We start from the raw sequence: 18266 nt of genomic DNA, 5'->3' as shown, positions 1-18266 counted from the left end.
GAGCATTCATCATAAGCTTTTCATTCTTTGACTAGAAAATACAAAAAATGGGGGTATGCAGTGACCGTTAGCACTCATACAGAACAAAATTAAATAATTAGAATAAATTACGTCAATTCTCATAAGAAATATCAATATGTTTAGTGCCCGCCGCTAAGGGACGACTTAGTGTCCGGTGCTAAGAGACAGCCATTTTTGTTCATTTGGTGGTACCCACTAAAATTGTTTAAAATATCTAAAAAATTTCTACCACTTTACGGATAACAATTAAGTGCTACTTTTATCTTTGAATGCCACCCAAATATAAATGCATAAATATACTAGAATTACTTTCAATAATATTTAAGTGACGCCGTGATTTTGCGCCTAAAACAGCAAACGGTGGCTCCCGCCGTGACCGTGTGCGTCACAGGCGGGGCTTGGCGCGTGATCCTGGACGTGTGTGCCCACCGTGCCCCTTTCACTTGTATTTTGAAATGAAAAGATTCATACTCGCTTGACTAATACGAGTTAAATAGAGCGTCCGGCGCTAGGTGCCGTCCGGCGTTAAGGGACTTTCCCCTAAGCACCAACAAAATAAGCAAGAGAAATTCTTGTCATAAATCAACGTAAACTGCACTAACTTCAGGTGTTTTTTTTTTAAATTAATCAAAATAACTATTTCAACAAATTAGTAGTCACAAATATTTTTAAATATTATCAAAAGTTGATAAGTTTAATCAAATATTAGATATATAAAATTTAAAATTAGTTGATAATAACAACTCGCATCTAAATTATACAATTGTACAATTTTATATTACATGTCAATGACTTTTTATGTGACATTTGATATAAATAACAGACCTGCATACTTCTGTTTACTGCATGGGTTTGCGAAACTGCTATAATAATATGATGCGCTGGGGAGGGGACTTACATGTCCAAACAAGGCAAAAAAATATTTTAATATTCTTTAAAATCCTATTGAAAATCGCACGTTACTACTTACAGTCGGTCAAGTAAGAGCGTGGTCGACTTTAACGACAGTTAATGAGAGATTTCGGTCTAATTCTTTCGTGAGCCAATAAAGTGAAGCTTTGTCGTTGATGCATTGTCAAAAAAGGTTTAGTTGCAGTTGATCTTTTGAGAAAAAATTACGTTAAACGCCATGAGTGCTAAGTTACGTGTCGCGCTACGAGGCTGCGCCCTTTTGAATGCACCTAAAAGGTACCCAAATGTAGCAATCAGCTGCTGCTAAATATATGAGAAAGTTGAAGACATTTGTACAGAATTCGATACACCTATATAAAGTTGCTAAAAAAGTCGATGATTTATCAGAACGTGATTCAAATAAAAAAGAAGAAAAAAGAACAGAATGGGTATTTGCGGAATCCTGCTTTAACACTGCAGCAAGGACGAGCAAAATTCATGGCAAAATGTTTAGAAATATGTATCTACAAAAATATCTACAAAACTATCTGAACCTTTCTTTGTATTCATGATCTGAAATGGCGCAACACAACGGGGAAGCCTCTGACGACTGAAAAACATGTGCTTCTTTTCCGCTTGAGCACATGAAAATATTGATAGAGATTTTGAAAATGTCATTTTTACTGACGAAAGTTTTATATGAGCACGTACTGCCCTCATCGAGCCGTTAAATTAAAATCCGAGCCGTCAGACTAGAATAATCCGTTGAATTAGTAAAAAGCAGGCGTCGGAGATGCCAGGCAATTGTCGACTCCGGTGGTGACTGGACACATATTGACTAAAATTGCATCCTTGCTTTTAACGTATACAATGCATATATAAATATTAAAGTTTCATAAAATAATTATTTTTATAAATTAACCCGACCACGCTCTTACTTGACCGACTGTATCCCTGTTGTTTCAATTAAGCTTCTAGCTCTCCTAATTATACGCATATACATGTATATATATATATATATATATATATATATATATATATTTATATATTATATCATACATAAACACTTCGTCAATTACCACGATCGCACCCATAATATTGCAGCATGCTCATAAATCTATCATACAACATTTTTATATGTGAGGTGATATTTACTAGCAGAACATACCACAACCTATTTATTTTCTTAATTAATATTCCAATATATTATTATTGGTATTATAAATACATGTTATGAAATTACCATTGGAAAAGCTAACAAATTTCGTTTGATTAAAACGTAATGACTCTTTTTTGTTGACATTTATGAATAACATTAATAATTTCTATTACTTATTTAATGTATTCTTGTAATTCTAGGTTTTTCACCGTAAGGTAGAAAAATTATTTTATTTAAAGCATTTTAGGATAGATATAATTTATAAATTCGCATTTTTGAGTGAATTATGTGAATAATTTTATTTCATTCTCCATGAATATAATGTACCTAGTTATAAAATTTTCATTTATCATTTGTCATGTTTATATTTAATATTACTGGATAAAATAGTAAGGTAGAGCAGGGCATAAAGGTCGGAGGCTAAAAAGCTCCATTACCGATATCTCAAAAATAAGTGAAGTTAAGATTTATTTTAATTAACAACAATATTTGAAAGTAGAGAGAAGAATGTGTAAAACCAGCCATCTTCTTGATGAAGCCTTTTTATGATGTCGCTATCTGGAGTAAACGGCAATATTTGAAAATGCATAACAAATATTTTCTTTTGTTGTTAGTTTTTTAGATGTGGAGCACTGCAGTTTAGTTTACGAGACCTCAATATATTATTTAGGTATTGTTACTTTTAAGTTACGATCAATAGTTTTTTTTTCATATAACCTCTGTAAAAACTTATCTGTGGGTGGGGTAAAAAGCACCACCTATATATGGTGAGGTAAAAAGCACCACCCTGGGAAAGGTGTAAACAATACAAGATAGTAAATAAAAAAATGAATTAAGTTAAAAGAGCAATTTTACAAGAAATACCTTAAGTATATAGTATTCCGACTTTTCTGAAAAATATTTCTGATGAAATACTAGATCAAGGTTATATACTGTGTTAACTGTAAAAGATGTACCCATGATATTGATATTTTGCATTGATTGAATGAAGTTGATATTATTTCGTAAAATCTCTTTAAAAATAAAAATAAAAAAGTAAACCTGTTTGCCACCTGGCTGTTCCATTTTACCCCACCTATGGGGTAAATAGGACCAAATGACAAATTAAAAAAAAACAGCAAAACAACACATTTCTCAAATATGAATTATTTTGTAGGAATTTTACTGAACAGAACCAGATAGTTGTTTAGTGATATAATTGGTTTAGTTTTCACAATATAATTGCTCAAAGCTAAATTGGACCTTCGTGCTCCGCCCTACGCTATATAATATTTATAATTTAGTGAAACTGTTTATAAAATCAAATTAAGTTTTTTAAGTTAAATTTGGTTCAAAGTAACCTTGAAAATTTTTGAAACGCTAGGAACTTATTAAATATTTTTTAAAATATACGGAAATTTTCGATTATATAAAAAAATTACCTGTATATATATATATATATATATATATATATATAAATATTTATATAACAAATGTATTATTAGTGGATGGATATTAATTTAGAAATATGAACAAATAACACTCTTTTTGCACTATTTATTAAATAATAATTTTACAAACGTTTTGAGACTAGGTTTGTCTCATCATCAGTGTGTTATAATTTAAAATCTAAAATATGGAAATCTAAATTATCATTATGTGTTATCTATTTTTTATAAACGAACCGTTTCCTTTCAAAAAATAATTTTCTCCTAGCGGCATCCATTTTTCAACTAGGCCCTATTTCTTCTCTTTCCTTTTTGATATTTTATAACTCACCTAGTTGACCTTGGATAGAGAATTCAGACTCCGAAGACATAATGCTAACTTAGATTTCCATATTTTAGATTTTAAGGTATAACACACTGATGATGAGACAAACCTAGTCTCGAAACGTTTGTAAAATCATTATTTAATAAATAGTGCAAAAAAGACTGTGTTTGTTCATATTTCTAAATTAATATATATTTATATATATGTGTATATATATATATATATATATATATATATATACACACATATATATATATATACAAGCATATAACTAGTTGTAGTGACCACATAAATCGCATTCTATAATCAAAACTATGCATTATATTTACAGAATTTCTAGAGGCTTAATTTTTTCCGATCAAAGTAATATCAATTAATATTTTCACAAAATTTTATTATTATAAAGTTTAATCATATATTTTTTATAAAATTATCATTAATTTGATCGTAGTTTTGATTTACATGTGCGATACATTTACAATATGCAATGAAATCTCGTTATAACATTAAAACTATTTAGTAATTAGTTTAAATACAAATCAAGAAAACCATATCTTCTCCCAAATTATTAATAAATTGCAATAGTAATTTTAAAGAGATTGAAATAATCTTTTGATGTTAAAATGAAAATATATGAATACAACAATACCAACATTGACACGTTAAAGTGAACAATATGGCGTTGTAACGAGATTTTTGGCATGTTTTTCTATTTCCATTTTTAATTTCTTTTTTAAAAATTTAATATAAATTTGGGAGCTGATATTGAGTTTCTTTTCTTCACAGATGCACTAGATGAGCACATTTGAGGGCAGCAGTCAATAAAGAAACTTCAATAATTAATTTTGAACTATGCTATTTGATAGCATAAAAATTATTCTAAATTTCATTATTCGGAATGTGTAGTTATATTTGTACATATTTTATATGGAATGAAGCAACAGTTTGTTATTATGTTTATAAAGACAATTATCTAGTAAATATTACATTTACAGACTTATACGACTGGATTGAACATTTCTAGAAATTGTATGATTCATGATATCCCTTCGACTTTAATATATCTTAATTGATACTATAAATGGTAAAGTGTGTAATTAAAATTGTTCGAGTCAATTAATGTTACTATATAGAACTATTAATATCTTACAAATTAAATTCAATAACTCGCATCAAATATGCAAACAAATATTTATTATTTAATTCCTTTTGAATCACACTTTTTGATGTATCATTATGCAACGCAATTCAAAATGGCAAAATGGATTTAAAACTAAGTATTAGTGAAAATACATTAGTTCTAGTATAAAAAGATATTCTGATAAGACGTACTCATTGTCAACAAAATGACAATATTCAATCAACTCAAAAATATTTAAATTGCGCGCGCTAAAAGAAATGTTGTAGCAAATTTTATGCTATATGAGATCCAGAAATATAAGTCTATATTTGTTAAATTTGTTGCTTTATAATTAAGATATTAGTTTTAAACACTCAAAATATTATTTAATATTGATAATTGTAGTGATATTGTACATATAAAAATGTATATACAATTAGGTAATTAACAATAATAATATGTCCACCACAAAACGATCAATAATTACGATTAGTATTATTTAAAAAATATCTACTTAAACAAAAATTTGAAAATACCAATTTACTATTGAATAATATGCAAAATAATTAAATAATATAAATTCGATACTACAAATGTATCTTTCTATTTTGTTTATAATTATTGATCGTGTGGAATGACAGGCTGACTTAGATACTCTAAAAGAGGTATAGACAATCCATTAGTTTGTACATTATTAACAAAATCCGAAAATTGTTTCTTTGTTTTTCAAATAATTAGAGATAATGAAACGGTAAATTATTAACATAAATTAATGCGTAATTCAATGTAAACCGTGTTGCCCTTAGAATTTGGCTCGCGATCTCTGTGTGGTCAAAATATAATCATAGATAAAATATAGTTAGTTAAAAAACATTACTAAAACTGATAAAATAATATTGTTAATACTAGACATATTGAATCATATTTGAATAACATTGTGAAAATTGTGCAGTTAATATGTATCCACAAATCGCATAAAGTAAAGTGATTAAATTAAGTTTTCTTAGATGTGAAAATAACACACGATATATGAAACACAATTTTTGGGTTAATTTTTTCATTGACGTGTATCTATATATATATATATAGGGGGAAGTCCCCGAGTGGCGGACACCTAAGGTTATTTGTGAATAAATAAAAATAGATGTTTATTAAATTATGACTTATGTTAGATAACAAAGTTAGAAATCAAATCAAATTAACTAAAACTCAACCTTATCTAAAAAATAATTAATACCATCAATCAAACTTTGGTAACAAAAAATATGAAAGTGGCACCTAGTACCGGACATTTCGAAATAACATTGGTCACATATGTAGCCATCTCCACATTTTGGAATGTCTGCACATGTGTGTTTGACAAATGTTCTTAGATATTGTAAAAAAAAGTCACTATTCATCCACCCTTTTGGCTGGGCCACTCCGATAATCTCAGCTAGTGCATACATTATAAGCTTTTCATTCTTTGACTACGAAATACTAATAATGGGCGTATGTAGTAACTTTTAGCACTCATACAAAACAAAATAATTAGAATAAATTACGTAAATTCTCACAAGAAATATAAGTACTATTACTGTTCGACGCTAAGGGACGACTTAGTATCCGGTGCTAAGAGACAGACATTTTCGTTCCTTTGGTGGTATTTACTAAAATTGTTTAAGAGATCTAATGGTATTCTACAATTTTATGGTTAACAATCAAGAACTACTTTTGTTTTTGCATACCACTCGAATGTAAATGCATAAATATACTAGAATTACTTTTATTGGACCTTGGTTTTGCGCCTAAAACAGCAAACGGTTGCACCTGCCGTGACCGTGTGCGACCCTTTCATTTGTATTTTGAAATGAAAAGATTTACATTCACTTAAATAATACGTGTTAAATAGAGTGTCCGGCGCTAGGTGCCGTCCGGCGTTACGGGACTCCCCTCTTCAAGGTGTCCCAGAACTTTGACGTCAATCCTAGACAGGATGATAGCATTGTCCTCAACTGTCCTGAAAAAAAAATAAGAAAAAATTTCTCACATAGTTTGAAAATTATGAGCTTTTAAGTGCAACGTAAGGCTTTGGTGAAATTATGGCCATATTTAGGTTTTTATTTTTTTACTCCAAAATTTTAATAATGAATAATAGTATTCTATCATTTTACAATTATGTTTAAATGCGCCAACTTTTGATGGAACATTTCAACAAGTTTTTTCGAGGGAAGATTTTTAAAATCGATCGATTTAAAAAAATTATATTCATAGTGCAACAAAAAGTTCTTGAAAACTTGGGGCAATAGTATTTTATCATCGTGGTCCTAGAAATGTTATTAGGGTTACTGTTCCAAAATTAAAATGGTTTGTCCAATCAATAAAAATTAACCACAATAATCGAAAAATGGTTTTATTTTTACCAAAGCTCTGGGTTGCATTTAGAAGATCATATTTTTAAATAATGTGATATATTTTTTTCTAGTATTTTTCAGGACAGTCAAGGTCAATACTTTCACCCTGTTTCAACTTGACGTTAAGGTCTGGGACACCCTTTATAATATATAATGCTATATAGAAAGCATAATTTCGAAATTATTGCGTTTGAAAGCCAACTTAATCTAAAATCAACAAGACCATTTTTTTTTAAGTATTGTATGTTTTCTTTTTACCTAACTTAATTTTCAAAATTCTATAATAACCCCTTTATTTATATACATTTCTGCATTTAATTTCAAAATCATCGTTCGTATGATTGATTCATTTTATTATATACTTGAATGCAAAGGTACAAGAAGTAAAACATCAGAAATAAATGCTGTTTAGTGCAAATATTTTAGAATCATAAAAATTTAACTTATAAAAAGTTGGACGCCAATTCTTTGGCCTTGACAGTGTTTTTTAATAGTTTAATTCAATATGAGTTTAGAAAAAGATACTTATACAATAACGTGTATAATATATAATTTATTCCGTTATAGTCTAATAAATATGGTATGAAAACCTTTTTATAAAAAAATGATTCACATGAAGGTCTTTCCGGCATAGTGTCATTTTCACGTTCACAACGCCGTGAAAGAAAATTAAAATAAAAATGCATGTATTTTGCATTTGTTTTGCAGCTACGATATATGACCTTAAGTTATATAAACCATTTTATATGAATTATCATAGAGAATATTAAAACTCATAATCAAATATAATAGTTATATTTGTATTCAGTTAATTACAAGTTTAATAATAACTTAACGCGTCAAGTATAATCTCTGAAACCATGCATTGCATGCTATTTATATTTATTTACATATATTCATATATATATATATATATATATATATATATATATATATATTGCAATATTATTTTTATTACTTATTTTGCTTTATTGATTTTTTTAAAACGCCAAAATTCATCCCTTCGATATTTTACTATCAACTAGTGGTTACCCAAAATAGCGGCATTTCAGAAGTGAATACCGGTTTTAATACCACCAACAAATTAGGCAATAAATACCGGTTTTTCGGTAACCCGGCATTGCATTCCCTAATTTAAAATATGATTTTAAAATCATTATTTGAAATTGTAAATTTATAACGCATAATAACATTTTTAGTGTTAGTTCATTATTTTTCCCTACATATTTTTCACTACAATATTAAAGAAAAGACGTTAACAATTATAATTTTACTTAACTGGTACTCATTCCGAGATAATTAGATACTATTGATTTAACGAAAGATGTTTTATTGAAACTTCAGTAAAATCTAGAATTCATAGAATAATAAATTATATAATAAAACTGAATCTATGGAGTTCAATTCTCCATTTTACGTATAGACTGCACTCGTTCGCAATAATAACGGCTCATCATATATGCAATTTCAACTTATTGTTAATGAGAAATAATAAGTTTTAATAAATTAAATAATACAAACAAATTGTATAATGATTAAAGATTTAACATAAGAAACAATAAAATGGTCACATGAAAATATTTTTATCTTTACATAGCTTGCTAAGAAGTCGAAGTATACGATCGTTTTATTGGAAAGTCCAGCGAGAATTTTATTTATTTTATAGACAACTGAAAACGATTTTAATCTTTCTCACTCGCGAATTGCGGGATTTATATGCATTTTGACATCGGCGGCATCCGAGTGGAAAGGGTTAATTATTAGTACAGTTAATGGAAAGAAAAAAGGGTGTAACTTTTGAATTTTTTTACTGTGCTCCAATTTGCATGAAATTTTGGAAATAAGCTGATCTTACTCTTGAGTTTAAAAGTAAAAACAATTTGTATTCCGCCACCACCCTCTGGGGGAGAAGCCCGCCAAGGTCCCTTCATGTTTAAATTGACATTGAGTCATTTTATAGCTAGAATACCTATTTTTTATTAGAGGGTAAAATTGTAAAGTATTTTCTAATACATTTACTTCACAATAAAATCATAATCAATCCCTTGAAAACTCTACACCCTTGCGCACAACCTTTGAGTTGAAAAACACCTAAAAATAAATTTACACCACTGAGAAGGGGTGTCATTCCCCGGCGGTGATGGCGGATTTCAAGTTGTTTTCACTTTTGAACTTGAGGGTAAAATGAACTTAATTCCAAAATTTCAAGCAAATGGAAGCACAGTAAAAAATTCAGACTCAAAAATCTCCATTGACTGAGTATATTATTAAATAATGTTATAAATCATTATATTATTACATTATATTAAATGCTCACTTAGGATATAACGATCGTACGATTTGAGCTTCGAATGATAGTTGCTGAAAGAGCTTTTGTTTTATATAATTTTATATAATAGAAGGTACAGATAACGTTTTAAGGCCAGCTATGTGAAGACCAAAAATGTGCAATTTCTGTGACTAAAGCATAACTAATACCATTGTGCATAAAGTAGTAAATAATCGTTGATCGTTGATAGGATAAATGAATCAAAGAAATTGTTTAAAAAGCAAATATTTGGATTAAAAAACCTAAAATTTTGATTTATATCAAAAATCTACAATTGCATTTTACACAACTTCTTTGTTAACGAAAAAATGTGTTCAAAATACATAGATTAAATATTTTTAAATATAAATAATATATGAACCTTAAACAAATATGATTTTGCGATTGATACTTCAAATGTTTTGAATCAATAAAAATAGTTTTTAGGATTTGTTAATTCAACGAAATTTCATTGCATATCTTTATATTATATTTATGTAGTTTAATAACGTGTTTTTGCATCGCAGTCGTGAACAATGTTAATAAGATTATTATAAAATAAATTTGTACTCATTTAATGGTTATATTAACAACCTAATATTATGCTCAAGTTCGAAAACTTCGATGCATTTAGTCTCATTATAAAAATCGTTAATAAGCTCAAAAAGCTAACTGAAAATAATAAATTTTTAAATTTGCTGGTAGATACTAGCATGATATTTTATACAGAAGAATTGATTTTAATATTTTGTATTTCATAAGCAAATTATATATAGGGTAGAGCAGGGTCTTATAGCCCTCAGGTGAAAACGTTCACCACCGATATCTCAAAAACAAGTAATGTTATTATTATTATTTTTTTAACAAAAATATTTGAAAGTAGAGTACGACTTTCATAATGGATATTCTTGACAAAATACCAGATAAAGTTTATATACTATGTAATTTTTGTAAAATTATGCCCATGAAATTTTTCTTTTGCATTGCTTTAATAATTCAGCTACTATTTTTCACAATTCCTTCGAAATTAAAAATATCATCGTCCCATAAAATTTTATGCTGGTATCTACCTACAATGAATCTACTTAGTTGTACAGTAATTAAGTAATTTTTTAATTAATTAACTATAGAATGTGTTATGTACCTGTAGAGAATTATGTAATTGCTGTGATCTTACACTTAATAGTAAATTAAATCATGTCTTTAACAATACGCATAAATGAAAATATATTGTGCAATTAATACATACGTATATAATTATATAGAATTATATTAATTGAATCATTAATTAATACTGTTATTGAAAGATCGATAATTAGCGAGTGTTAATTTATTTTTTCGATAATGTAATATGCATATTAATAATTGTGAAGTTATAATGGCAACGATGTTGTAGTAAAGGTGTTTAATTTATTATCATATTTTATCTTGTACTAGATGACCCGACAGACGTTGTCATGTACCTATGGGTACAGTTTTTTTAATATTTACCCTTTACCTAAAAATAATAATTATTGTTTTTTTAAATTACTCTTCACGCCGAAAATGCGTATACATTTATAATATGAGCGATGCTAAATGTAGAACTGCTTTAAATAAAATGATGAGTCTCAATTCCCACACTATATAGGAAATTGAAGTCTTTTAAAAGGTATAACATAACCATAACCATAACATAACACTGATACTTCATGTTGGATTAAATTAATTTAATTTTTTATTATTTAAGATATCCAAAATTGCATCTTAAACTTCTCCTAATCGGTATCGTGAAGGACGAATTATGTACGAATTTTAAAAATATTGTGGAAAGATTAGTAAAATCTATATTGAAAATTTAATATCCGAATCTTGTGTTGACGCCCCCTAAGGCGTGCGCTCATGTTTTTTGCAAAGATAGGACTGGCCCTGATTATTACTTAATTCCATATTTTAAGTGAATTAATTTGTCATATGCTGTTCATATGTGTGTATCATTCAATCTGCCATACATATACTGAATTTTCTATTATTTTAACTTCGGGCACATCTCAGCTGCTTTTTGGCAATAATAATGTAGACAATTCATTTTTCTTATTCATAATCATAAATTTATTATACATATTCTAATATTGTCCTAGGTTCATAAGTAAATTGAAATTATTGACAGATGATAGTTTTCACTTGTTTTCAATGCAAACAATGACATGTCGTTTTTCGCATTTTTATCCATTTTTTTCTACGATATTGCACATACATCCCAGTACTTTATAGTCACATACATCCTGGAAAATTTACTTGATAAACTTCAGAAAGATTTATAAAAATCCAAATAATCGTTTAGGAGGAGTATACAGTGAGTGCTTGTAATTTAATATGAACTTAATATAATAACAATGAAGCTCAAATTAATTCTACGTTTTAGTTAGAAAACGCTTGTATGTGAAAAAGAAAAGGGCTGTTTTTAGGGTTTTCCCGGCAATTATTCATTTTTTTTCGCCGTAAGAACTATTCTTGGACTTCAACAAACATTTTAAAAAAAGAATTTGCCAAATTGGTCCAGGCGTTGTTGAGTTATGCACTTACCAACATTTTGCAATTCATTTTCATATATAACATTATTCATTTTTATATGAATTAATATAATTATTAGGTTTCATTTAATAATGTGAAAAAAAGTCAGAAAAGTTTCCAAATAAACAAAGTATACTATCAAGAAAACTCACACATAAAATAATAATAAAAGTGATACTAATCGACGCAATAACATTTCATTTATTTATGATAATGATTACAGATCATGAAATTATGTTTATGTGGTCTTTTATATTTTCTAAATTTATTAATTATTATTTTTATTGGTACGTTTAGCCAATATGGCTCTGATCCACTATCCTTATCATTTCACAAACTTGTCCAGTAGAAATCTATTTTTCCTCACACTTTGCAGTATTTCTTTAGAACTTTTTTGTTGGCCGAGTCTATGTCTCTGATCCGTAGAGAGTCATGATACATTCTAAAATTGTATTTATTTTTATAAGATATTATGTATCTTTAAATTAACAAACTCGCTAATTATCGACAAAATATTTAGCATTGCACTTGCTAATGCTAACTCAGTTTACTTAGAACGTTATGCTCATATTATACGCTTTTTACACAATTTTTGTAATATTTCATTTATTGTTATTAAACTCTTGTGTTAAAAATATTCACTATGCCAATTTTTACTTCGTGTGGTATGTTTGCTAGAAATTCATCAACAACTCTCTCAAAACTATAGAGAAAATATCTTTTGGCGTAAAATGTACAAGAGCGTTTAAAATTATTGTTGTATTAATATAATGATTAGAAATGTTCATGTACAATTAATGTAACAATAATATTTTATATCCTTTGTGCAATTTATTGCTGAGTAATAATGTTATGTTTATAATTCATTCATAAGATCATGTCCTGAATTTTTTGTTAGTGTTAGGAAGAAAGTAAGCTATGTAAGAGAAGTGAGAAATCTTTGTACATATTGTAAATGTAAGGCAAGAATGTTTATAATGAAATAATTCAGGATTTACATCTCTATGAAATCATTTTAATAATATACATTAATGTTATTATTAATAAATATTTATTGATATTATAAAAGTATTTCGATTTCAATATTTAATTTTTTCAGATGTCATTCTTTTTGTAAAATATGATTTTTTATATTATATTATATTATCGGCACGTACATAATTTCAGGTCAGAATGTGGTCAGTAATTAATAAAGTAGACGACATGATCTAAATATATGCAGAATCACGCATTTTTTTAGAGTATAGCGGGGTTCAAAGTTAGGAATTTTCAACAGCAATAATTGAAAATAGAGAGAGGTAATAGTGCATGACTAATCTTTAATTTTTTTTGATAACTGGGATATGATGAGATTTCTAAGAATTTTTAAATTAGAAAAGACTTTTTTCAAATTTGCTTTTAAATTGTAATTTTTTTTTCTAAGCGCGGCTGTTTTGCGCAGACTAACGAATAAACATTGGTACTGTATTCATATAAATTTAAACAAAATTTGTACATGTTATTGAACTCTCTATAAAATATCTGATAATTTGATAAGCATATGTCTAATGACCATTTTTGGGCGCTAAATGATTTTGTTTTTTTTTTACTCTTTTCACAGGATCTCCACTAGACATTCTCAAAAATTTAACCAGTTTTTGAGTTCGTCAATACAAGTGAAATATCTTTTGAATCATTCAAATCGGATATTTCATTTTCTCGAAAAATGAATTGCCGTTTCTGGTGCTTTTTAAATTAAAAAACCCATCAAACACCACAGGACCAGTTCTGGGTCTTTAGCGCCCGCATGCAATTTTATTTCTAGCTCTTGCTCCACCCTTATTATTTTACCACTTTATAAATAAAATGATATAATCATTTACGTTAATTAAATTAATACATTCTAATAATTCTGGTACTCAAAAAATAGATATAATCTAAGAGCCTATATCATACATTGATTTATTTAGAAGATCGAGGCGATTCGCGGGTTACTCAAAATCAAATTGTGGTGTTTTCTTTCGTTGTCGCACTACCAACCTATTGATGAATTTCTATTTTCAGTTAATAATTGGATTTCGAACAGTTTATTTATTTATTTTGGGGGGTTTTATGCGATTTATTCTATTGAGCAAATATTGCCAAAAGAACAAAAAAAAATAGCATTAGTAAACATGACACTCGTACTTTATGTTAGATTTTTTTAATTAAAAAAAAAGTTTATTACCTTAATGATATTATAAGGACCGTTCAGTTGTCAGTTATCATATTGTTGTTTTAAAGTTAAAATTGAATGTATGTTGATTTTAAAAGTATTGTTCAAATAACAGAAGATGCAACGAAGTTATATATTTTTTAAATGATATTAAAAATACTAATAATATCAATCTGTATTATTTCTGCATATATAATAATGATAAATAACATAATAGTTACCTTTAAAGTAAGGTACGAGCTCGAAGATTTTTGTTCCAAAATAAAAGTTGCATCAATTTTTTCATATTTGCTTCATTCACAATTCTAACCACGCATGTCTTCAATGGAAATGTTTAATTTTTTTAAATAATCCGTTGTTGTTGAACATAATCTAATTCTTGTTGAAACAGTTTCATCAATAATGTACAAAATAGTTTATAACTTAATTTTCAAAAAGAAACAAATTGGACAATAATCATCATCTGTATATATTTTACGTTTAAGATCGGATAATCAGATGTTCAATGTAATATTATTGAATAATATGACAAAACCGAAGTAGGATTTCTACTATCGTAATCACTTTTTAATTTTAATTGTATCTACTAGTATCACGTTGCAAACTAAATATGTTTTTATTTTTTCCGTATCCAATCTATAGTCAAGTTAGATTGTTTATTAGAATCTATTAAGTATTCTAGATTATATGTTTAAAAAAAATATAGATAATACTCAGAAATTTTATATCCAAATATCGTGTTGATGCCCCCTAAGGCGTGCGCCCGCAATTTGCTCATGCATTGCATAAGGTAAGACTGGTCTTAAATAACCAATTTTGAAATTCGTAAAGGATAATATAAACTTTCACGATAAAGCATGAAACATCTCTTTGACGCACATCCAAAAGTTTCTTTTTTGCAATATAATTGGACGTCGTGATAAATTTATGGCAAACAAGCAAAACGAGAATGTAACTGTAATTATTTTGCGTCATTGGCGCGTGCTAAAATGTCAAAAACAAATACGACTTGCTTTTCGAAGATGAAAAACAAGAAGAAGTGAATTACGCACTTAGAACTGTTCATACCCGGCATTTTAATTCCTTTACACTTACAATGCATATATTATACTTAAATATGTTTAATATTGAAAATTATGTAGAGTAGTACAATACATTTATTATACTCATATACGTATAATATTGAAAATTATGTGACTTCAATTTAAAAATGTGACATTATATTAAATGAATTTAATTGATTTACTCATATTTGATAATGAATATCACATTCGTTTTAATTACCATCCTAAAGTAAAACTAAATTTACTGAAACTAATTAAAAGTAAGTAAATATATAAAAATTTAAGAAAAAAAAACAGTCTAAAACACAAACATCTCGATATTCTACCTAACTAACAAATCTTATATTTTTTGACACAACTAACCAACTAACCATAATATATTTTTTTGACAGCACTAACAAAATAACGAAAATAACTAGTTATAACAATTTTTAACAAATCTAAATTGTGCAGTACAGACTGTTCTCAGTCTAAGACAGAAATGCCAATTTTTTCTTGAAGATAAAAACTACAAAAGCACTAAGACACATTGTGTATAGCAAGGGTTAGACACAGACTTGCTCGTACTCCACTGCATATGTTTATACTAGATCCTCAACAAATCATAAAAATAAGGTTATTTTTACTACAAAGTTATTCAAGAAAATTATAGTCATTTTTTTTAACTCTGTTTTATTCAGCAATCAGAAATACATAAGAATTCCTATAAGCTAAATTGTCAATATTTAAGAGCGATGTCTAAGAAAAACTCCAATGAGATCTTCTTAGTTTAACAATTAAAAAAATAATGTTATATTGAAGCTAATCTAAGACTAAATCTAAGGGCCAATAACGTTTCAATCTTCTTACTCCAAATGGTTCGGTTATGTCGCCTATTGATGGGTTTGAATGTGATTCCAGTTACGTTTGTATTTCTCCTAAAATAGTCAAAATTGAGTCCAAAAATATTTCAGCGTATGAAACGACAAAGAGATAGTCAACTCAGAATAAAATCCACCTTGCATTCAACCAGATTGAGTATAGTTCATTGATAATAGATAATTTCATTTATGCGGGATACAAAGTCATACTGGCAACATACAAATATTAGGAGATTGTTATTCAAAAGTGGTCAGGTTTGTGGAAAATAAAAGAAAATAGTTGTAAATCAAAGAACTTTACTTTTATTTGCAAAATAATTTGTGCCAGAAAATTCAGCCAAATCATTTTGCCAGAGAATTCTGCCACATTGAAACGGAGAGTTATTCTATACTAAAATTGAAATAGTATAGTCCGTTTATTATTCACAATATAAATGATCTAATGATTTGTATTTTTAACGCGATTAAATAATTAAATTCATTTATTATATATTTAGAATCTCGTGTACAAAGTGTCTCAATGTATTCGTTGATTTTGCATGTTTTCCAGTTAAAATCATTATCATGCTAATATCTTCTTACATATTTATAAAAAAATATCAATATTATTTAAAATTAAATGGTATATAAGGGTATTAGCGCGAATGAAATTTAAAAATATTTTCCTATTTTTCCAATACACAATATATTTCCATGAATACACTTGAACAAATATTTTGGAGTTAATGACTTAAGTGCATAATTTGCATACTCATTAAAAATTTACAAATAATAACCGCAAAATTGAATACATAATTTAAATGAACTATATCTTCTTGCATTTCAAATTATTTTTAGTATAATAAATCGTTTATCAGGGAATGCAACTACTTGCCCGTGTCATAAAGATCAAGGAAGAGTAAAGTCCATTACCTCAAAACTACTGGTGAATGGAATCATGCCTTAATAAAATATTCGAGGAATATTAAATGTTTTCAAATAGATTATTATAAATACTGTAACTTATATATGTTTACAGAAAACTAAATAAACGAAACTTAATCAATCGAAAATAAAATGAATGACAGTTAAGACGTCGATTACAACTTACTGTTGCCTTGCCGTTATCACTTTAGAGAAAATTAATTACTTTTATTAAATGTTTGAGTAACTTGTGCGAGCTGATGTTCTTAGTATCGCAACTAACTGAATGCAAAATTTATAAACTTAAGAATATAATATAAAAATTATTAAAACTGCCTGGAAGAGGGAGTTCACAAATATACCAATACATCTATAAAATTAGGAAAATTTCTATAATCTGTTTGTATGGTAGCAATAAATTTTGTCCATTTCTTTGGACAGGTTAATTGAATTATAACCAACATGAAATTTGATGCAATAATCAGTATCCTTTTGTAATGAAAGGAATTTATAATAATAATAGAATAAAAAGAAAGATACGAATTTACTTAGGCTATTTTAGAAAGAATACTTAATAGGCACTAATATCGTGCCTACTTAGAGTAAATAATATTGTAATTATACAAACATGTAAAACATTTTTTTAACAAAAATGATAATAAACATATTTCAAAAGAATCCTTAACCGACGTTAAATTAAAATTATTTATTTGAAGTATATTAGTGAGCTTTAGAACTTTGGCTAAAAAAAAATTAAATTTCAATTTATTTTCGATATTCAAAAAAAAATTATTTGAAAATTTTTAAAAAATTGAAAAATTTATTTTTCCAAAAGCAATTGCTTTGTCAACACAAGCAGAATTTTTTTTTGAATCATTCAAATCGGATGCTTAGTGCTCTCAAAAACTGCCATTTTGTGCACGTTTAGCTCGGTATATTCGAAACGGCTTGACCTGCCTTTGCCAAAAACTATTCACCACTTATCCTCGTCATTGCAAATTGAATGTTTTTGGGTCATTCAAATCGGATGCTCCGTTCTCTCGAAAAC

General features: G+C 27.7%; 1 protein-coding gene across 1 annotated transcript in view; it reads left to right on the top strand.

Annotated features, from left to right (window-relative positions):
• The window catches only part of LOC113372312 (gamma-aminobutyric acid type B receptor subunit 1), a 303069-nt gene extending 298370 nt beyond the window's left edge, over positions 1-4699 (top strand). The window contains exon 15 of the mRNA XM_026612635.1: positions 4610-4699. Coding sequence (XP_026468420.1) covers positions 4610-4632 — 23 coding nt within the window. The 3' untranslated portion in view covers positions 4633-4699. The remainder of the gene's footprint in view (positions 1-4609) is intronic.
• The last annotated feature ends 13567 nt before the right edge of the window (positions 4700-18266 follow it).

The sequence above is a fragment of the Ctenocephalides felis genome, unplaced genomic scaffold, assembly GCF_003426905.1.
Source record: "Ctenocephalides felis isolate EL2017-DRISC unplaced genomic scaffold, ASM342690v1 CF-g0.4_SCAFFOLD_01604, whole genome shotgun sequence".
Classification (NCBI taxonomy): domain Eukaryota; kingdom Metazoa; phylum Arthropoda; class Insecta; order Siphonaptera; family Pulicidae; genus Ctenocephalides; species Ctenocephalides felis.
The sequence above is the reverse complement of the archived record's forward strand: the minus strand, read 5'-3'. Positions and strand labels throughout refer to the sequence as shown.